Source organism: Cucumis sativus, chromosome 4, assembly GCF_000004075.3.
Source record: "Cucumis sativus cultivar 9930 chromosome 4, Cucumber_9930_V3, whole genome shotgun sequence".
Taxonomy (NCBI): Eukaryota; Viridiplantae; Streptophyta; class Magnoliopsida; order Cucurbitales; family Cucurbitaceae; genus Cucumis; species Cucumis sativus.
In genome coordinates, this window is record NC_026658.2 from 21,981,624 (window position 1) to 21,988,059 (window position 6,436).

At 35.0% G+C, this 6,436-nt stretch overlaps 1 protein-coding gene across 2 annotated transcripts; it reads left to right on the plus strand.

The window, feature by feature from the left end:
• The first annotated feature begins 393 nt into the window (after positions 1-393).
• Positions 394-5,473, plus strand: LOC101213868. Of its 2 annotated transcripts, XM_004150961.3 has the most exons (9): positions 395-665; positions 753-818; positions 1,719-2,959; positions 3,051-3,342; positions 3,497-3,700; positions 3,853-4,026; positions 4,329-4,526; positions 4,607-4,720; positions 4,892-5,473. In XM_004150961.3, the coding sequence occupies exons 3-9, from the start codon at positions 1,887-1,889 to the stop codon at positions 5,222-5,224; spliced, it is 2,388 nt and encodes a 795-aa protein (XP_004151009.1). In that variant the 5' UTR covers positions 395-665; positions 753-818; positions 1,719-1,886; the 3' UTR covers positions 5,225-5,473. The 2 variants fall into 2 exon arrangements, with proteins under 2 accessions (XP_031740011.1, XP_004151009.1); XM_031884151.1 differs by having other exon boundaries at positions 394-665; positions 753-2,959.
• The last annotated feature ends 963 nt before the right edge of the window (positions 5,474-6,436 follow it).

Consider the following 6,436-nt stretch of genomic DNA (forward strand, 5'->3'; position numbering starts at 1 on the left):
TCTATTAAATACACTAATAGACAAGATAGAAGTCTATCGATATGTATTATTGATAGAATCTGAAAGTTTGTTATATTTTGTAAATATATTTTTTTCACTAGGCTATATTTGAAAATGTTCCTATTTATATTTTTGTTGTCATAATTGAAAGTATTTAATAATAATAATATTTGAAGTACAAACTTTATTTATGATTTATGTAAGCGATTGGAGGATGGCATGTTGTGAGTTAAGGTATTGTTTGAGGTGAATTCAAACTATTTGATTGCTTTAGGAAAATAATGTATTAAATTAAATATATTTGGTTAGTGTATATATAAATTATGGGGAATGGTTGTGGTATATCCGTAATACTTCCCCACAACGCGTAGAGCAACCGGCAAATTCCGGTGACTTCCGATCACCGACAAACTCCCAACCAAGAAAAAAAGAAAAAAAGAAAAAGAAAAAAATCACTCATTACTGATTAGAACGACAACAATGGCTCTGGCAGCCATTTTTAAAATCTTCCATTGCCTCTCTCATCATCATCACTCACTCCCACATGCTTCCAAGAAACGCCTCAACCTTCCGATTTATGAATCCCGAGATGAATGTTTCCCCCTTCTCTCTTCTTCCTTCTTCCATTCTCGGAATCCCCGTTTCTTCCTCCTCCTGATTCTCTGGTCACTTCCTTCTCTCTTTTTTCCTTCCATTCTTCATCCCATTACTTCTCTTTTTCTCACTTTTCTGTGTTTCCCTTTTTCACTCAGGACATTGCAACGGAATTCAGATGCTCTACTCCTCCTGCTGCTGCGTCCCACTCTGTTTTTGTTTTGGTCCTTAGATCTCATTTCCTTCTTTTGCCTTCCTTTTTCTTTCCCAGCTTTATTCCCTCTTTTTCTTTTTCTTTTTCTTTGTCTTTATCTTTTACTGCTCTCTAGATTTGGTTTTCCAACTTCCTGTAGTTTTTTTTTTTTTTTTTTGTTTCTAATGAGCTTCGACTTCGCTTTCGAACTATGGATGCTTTCTTCTTTTAACCTTTTTTAACTTCCGCTTCATGAATCTTGCGTTTCTGTTATGCAATGTGAGATGATTATTTGTTAAAATATTTGGAAATCTCTTTTTCTCTTTAATTCTGTTTTGTTTTTTAGTTCTTGTCGGTGTAGCGAGAGACCAGGTTTGGGAGTTGTTAGATCCTTGTAATTATGTTTTTCAATTGGTTTGAGGATACAGAGTGTGGGATTCCTTCTATAGTTGCTGTAATATTCTGAATTTCTTTGTACCTTTTGGATTCATTTGAAGAGGATGGTGATTGAATGTTTGATTGCTGTAATCCTTGATTGAAGTTGGCGGCTACTGTTTCTGACTTTGAGATTTTGATGGATTTAGTACATTACGATGAGCGACTGCTCATCTATTGATTTCGATTTTATAAGGAGCCGAGTCAGAGTTCAGCATTTTGTTTCAATTTGATCTATATTTTGCCTTTGCACGTTTCCAGATTCATAAAATCTAAAGATGACCTTGTAGTTGTTTGCCGTTTTCTTTCTACAGTTTCGTAAGAGGGTTTTCTTTTTGGCTCATAAATTTTAGTTATCATTACTATTTTATTTGTATGGGAAACAATAGTTCAATGTTGATGCTTCATTCATGTTGCTAGCATGGCTTCGTTTTTCAATTTATTATCCCTGTGGCTACTTATTAGTGTTGCTCATTGATTTTTATTTTAATTGCAGGTTTTAAGATAGTTTAACACCTAGAATCGCCTGAGGATTTATCTCCTGAAGAGTTGTTGGAACCATATACTGAAGCATCTACAATACGTTTGATCCTAGTTAACTTTACAGTGATTCCAGTTGATAGTGTTCCTATTTGTAATTGTTGGAAGTTTGAATCTGTTAAAAATGAAAGAGATGGACAAGAGAAAAACTCCTGTTAAGAACCAGAGTAAACGAACTCCTAGAGCAGAGAGGAAAGAACGCAGACCACAGCAAGAGAATAATAACAAAACCATGGAGGCTAAAGAATCCATACCGAAGGGATCACATATGAAGCCGAACAGTTTAGTAAGCGAGTCAAGCACAAACATGAAATCCTCCAATGTTCATCAAAACTTGATTACAGATCATGTTGCTGATGCCAACAAGTTTGAGCTGGAGAAACATCAAGACTCTGAAGCCAATGTGATTGCTGAAAGGGGGAATGAGAATGTTGTGGATAATAAATGTACTGCATTGGAGAAAGACGTGAGTCACAGGAAGGAAGAAATTTCAGACTCAGAGACCATGATAGATTCGATTTCATCAAAAAGTGATTCATTGACAACAAAGGAAGAGAAAGTAGAAAGAGCATCAAATTTTCCTGAAAATATTTTAGAAGATAGCAGTTCAGATTGCTCTCTTCAGAATTCAAGTGAACAAGTTGATAATGAAGTAAATAAATCACCATCCGAGGAATTATCTTGTACTCCAAAGAAAACAACAAACTCAGATAGAGACCCACCAAGAGTTAAAAACAAGAAGTCTTCCAAAAGCAATTCTAGGAGTGCAAAAATTGTGCCTAAACCTTCATCAGAGTCTTCTGAAGGAACTGATTACCAGATTGTTGACGAGGTAAAAGATATTGAAGTCTTGGATGAGGCATTAAATGGTGTTCTCAGCATTAGAAACGGTCCCGATACTAATGGTGTCCATGACAATCAGGCTGTTTCTGAACAAAAAATTGAAGAAATGGAAAATAGAATCGATAAACTTGAAGAAGAGTTGAGAGTTGTTGCAGCTCTTGAAATGTCTCTTTATTCAGTAGTACCAGAGCATGGGAGCTCAGCGCATAAAGTGCATACACCTGCTCGACGCTTGTCTAGAATTTACATTTATGCTTGCAAACATTGGTCTCAAGACAAGCGAGCCACAGTTGCAAAGAACATTGTATCAGGGCTAGTTTTGATTGCTAAATCATGCGGGAGTGATGTTCCAAGGTATATTTGCTATTACACTATCTCAGTTAATTGTTATTAAGTGCTGTTGAGAGGTGAATGTTAACAAATAATATTTCTTTGGTTTTCTTAGGCTAACCTTCTGGCTATCAAATACTATTGTGATGAGGGAGATAACATCTCAAACATTTAGCAGCCTTCATAGCTCAAATCCATTGAAAAATTTTGTTGATTCCAACAACAGTAGTCAGAAAAATGGTTGGAAGCCAACAGCCGTTCAATGGAGGAATAGTTATGGCAGTAAACAAGTAAATTCATACATGCAATCTGTAGAGGATTGGCAAGAGACGGGAACTTTTATGGCCGCATTAGAAAAAGTTGAATTCTGGATCTTTTCTCGGATCGTTGAGTCTGTTTGGTGGCAGGTATTACACTCTGTTTTATTTTATTTACTATAATCTTGGTAATATTGAACTTGATAGTTAATATCTTAATTTCCTTTTCCCTCAGTGATTGAATTTCTATTATACAGGTATGTTTATGCTCATCTCTTTGATCCTCATAATTCTATATTTTCAGTCATTAACTCCAAATATGCAACATCGAGACCCATCCAAAAACAAAATCAGGGAACGGTTAATGGGACCTCCCTTGGGTGATCAGCAGCAAGGGAACTATTCAGTTAACCTTTGGAGAAGTACTTTCCAGGATGCTTTCCAACGACTCTGTCCTGTCCGAGCAAGCGGTCACGAGTGTGGTTGTCTTCCTGTTCTTGCAAGAATGGTAAGGAGTATTCAATAAAGAAAAGTAGAACAATAATGTTACCTAGCCGTTTTCCTTTTATGTGGGACTTCCGAATATGATTCCACTTTAAAATGTATTTCAATTCCAACCACTAAAGTTGGAAGATTAATTCATGTCCAATCTTGGATCAGGTTATGGAACAGTGTGTTTCGAGGTTAGATGTGGCAATGTTTAATGCTATTCTTCGTGAGTCTGCCCATGAGATTCCAACTGATCCTGTCTCAGATCCTATTGTTGATGCCAAGGTTCTTCCTATACCTGCTGGAGATTTGAGCTTTGGATCTGGTGCACAGCTAAAAAATTCTGTATGTATAATTCCCCCGACTACATCTTAATTTAGATATTTAGGATTGTATCATGCGATAGATATGTAAACAATCATGTTTGGTCTTCAAGCATCGAGTATCCAAATGCTGGGCCTTTTGGTATTCATTTTACGATTGAAATGTTTAATGTTTCATCTCCAAGAGAAATAATGAGATAATCCAATGATTTGGATTTCTGCTCAAGAAGCTAAAGGGATTAGTTTTCTGCGCTTGAAGTAAGTGAGCTTGAAGTAAGTGATGACTAGTAGATGCTAAATTAAGGTGCGCTGCATCTGGTGCAGGTTGGAAATTGGTCTAGATGGTTAACTGACATGGTTGGCATTGATGCCGACGACTCTTCAGTAGATCAACATGGCAGCGATTATGACATTAAATCTGATAAGGATGGAAGGCCCCAATCATTTCCTCTACTTAATTCGTTGAGTGATCTCTTGATGCTTCCAAAAGACATGCTTACAGATCGTTCAATCAGAAAAGAGGTCTGTTTCAACCTCAAGCGCTTACCATTTCTTTGACATTATTAATTTACTTATTTGACCATTTGTTTTGTGATTCATAGGTCTGCCCTTTGATTAGTCTTCCTCTGATTACAAGAATACTTTGTAATTTCACTCCTGACGAGTTCTGCCCCGATCCCGTTCCAGGAACCGTCTTGGAGTCTCTTAATGCTGAGGTAAAACGAACTTTTCATGTTCAATAACTTTAATGCTAGAATATGGAAAAGTTTCATAACTTTAATGCTAGAATATGTGAACCACAGAACTTGTAGATAGCTTTGAGCTGTTGGGTTTTGATGTCTTGTTATCACTATTATGAACTTATCATCATATTTTCGTCCGAACAGAGTATTGGCGAACAGAGAGTGTCGGGTTACTCGGGGAGGAACTTCCCCTACACAGCTGCTCCAGTTTTTTATATTTCTCCTTCAACATCTGACGTGGCAGAAAAAGTTGCCGAGGCTGGAGGAAAATCCCACTTGGAAAGAAACATCTCTACCATTCAGAGGAAGGGATATACGAGCGACGAAGAACTCGAGGAACTGAATTCTCCTCTCTTGTCAATTGTGGATAAATCAACTTTGTCTTTGACATACAATGCTCTTGGTAATGGCGAACATGAAGACGGTACAACATTCAACATGAGGTACAAACTCCTACGAGAAGCATGGTCGGTATGACTGAATGCTCAAACAAGTCTTGTATGTATTTCATTTACAGCATATATACATTGTTTCTTTTATGAGACACTCAATTTGAATGAGATATATAGAAATAAAATAGGGGGAAGTGTTAGCCGATTTAGATTATCATAGAAAGTATCGGGTATCTCAACCGAATTTTCTTGTAAATTGGATTTGAGTTTTTGTTCTTATACATAAATCATGAACACATTTATATAAATAGCTTTAATTAATTTTTTTTTTGTATATTTGGTTACATTTTCATTTTCTTATGTGTGATTGTGGTCATAAGATGATAAGTCTCGTAGATCTGTATTTGTACAAAGTATTTTTATGTGTTAAATCTCCATGAAGTTATTCTAAAGTGGTTTTTTGTTCAAATCACTTTTTGGATAGTTGACTTTAGAGTGATTCTTTATGTAAAAAAAGGTTCGAATCAGTTTGATTATTTAAAAATCATTTTTGTTTGTTATCAAATATTTTAGATTTTTAGAAAAGTACTTTGGCCATAAAAGAATCTCTTGTAAATTTACGAAACAGTTTTGAGAGTGACAGTTTTTAGTCAAAGATTAAATCATTTTTCTTGTTCAATTACATTAACAAAATGGAATTTATTAAAGGATAACAAATCAACAAAATATAAAATATTTACATTGTATAAAAAATTTTGTAAACGAAAAAAGCCTACAAGTTCAAAATAGAAAATACTAAAAATGTCTCGATCAATACGTGATTAATTAGTCACACGCTCACGTGTAATTTTTATTCTAAATGATCATGTAGAAAATAATACACGGTCGTGTAGCTTTTTTTAACGATTGAAAAAATGCTTCATATAATTCTTCTTTTAAACGATTATGATACACGTGTGGCCAATTAATGTAAGAATATAACATCAATGTAAGAATATAACATCTTATCTCAGATCACACAACATGGATAAAACATCACATATCAAATCTGTAAGACATGTAGTTAAGATCCGTAGTTAAGATAAGAAGTAAAATTTGACTAAGTTCAGGAAGTTTAAGTAGCTAAGAAGTGTTTTCTTTAGAATGTTTATGTTAAAAGTTTTCCTCATACGTTCTTATTTGATTTGAGTTAATGATTTCCATTCAGACGATTCCTAAAAAGAGATTCATACGAAAAGCTTATATGTTGTAAAGTATGTATTATGTGTTTCAAAGCATGACTTGTTATGAAATTGTG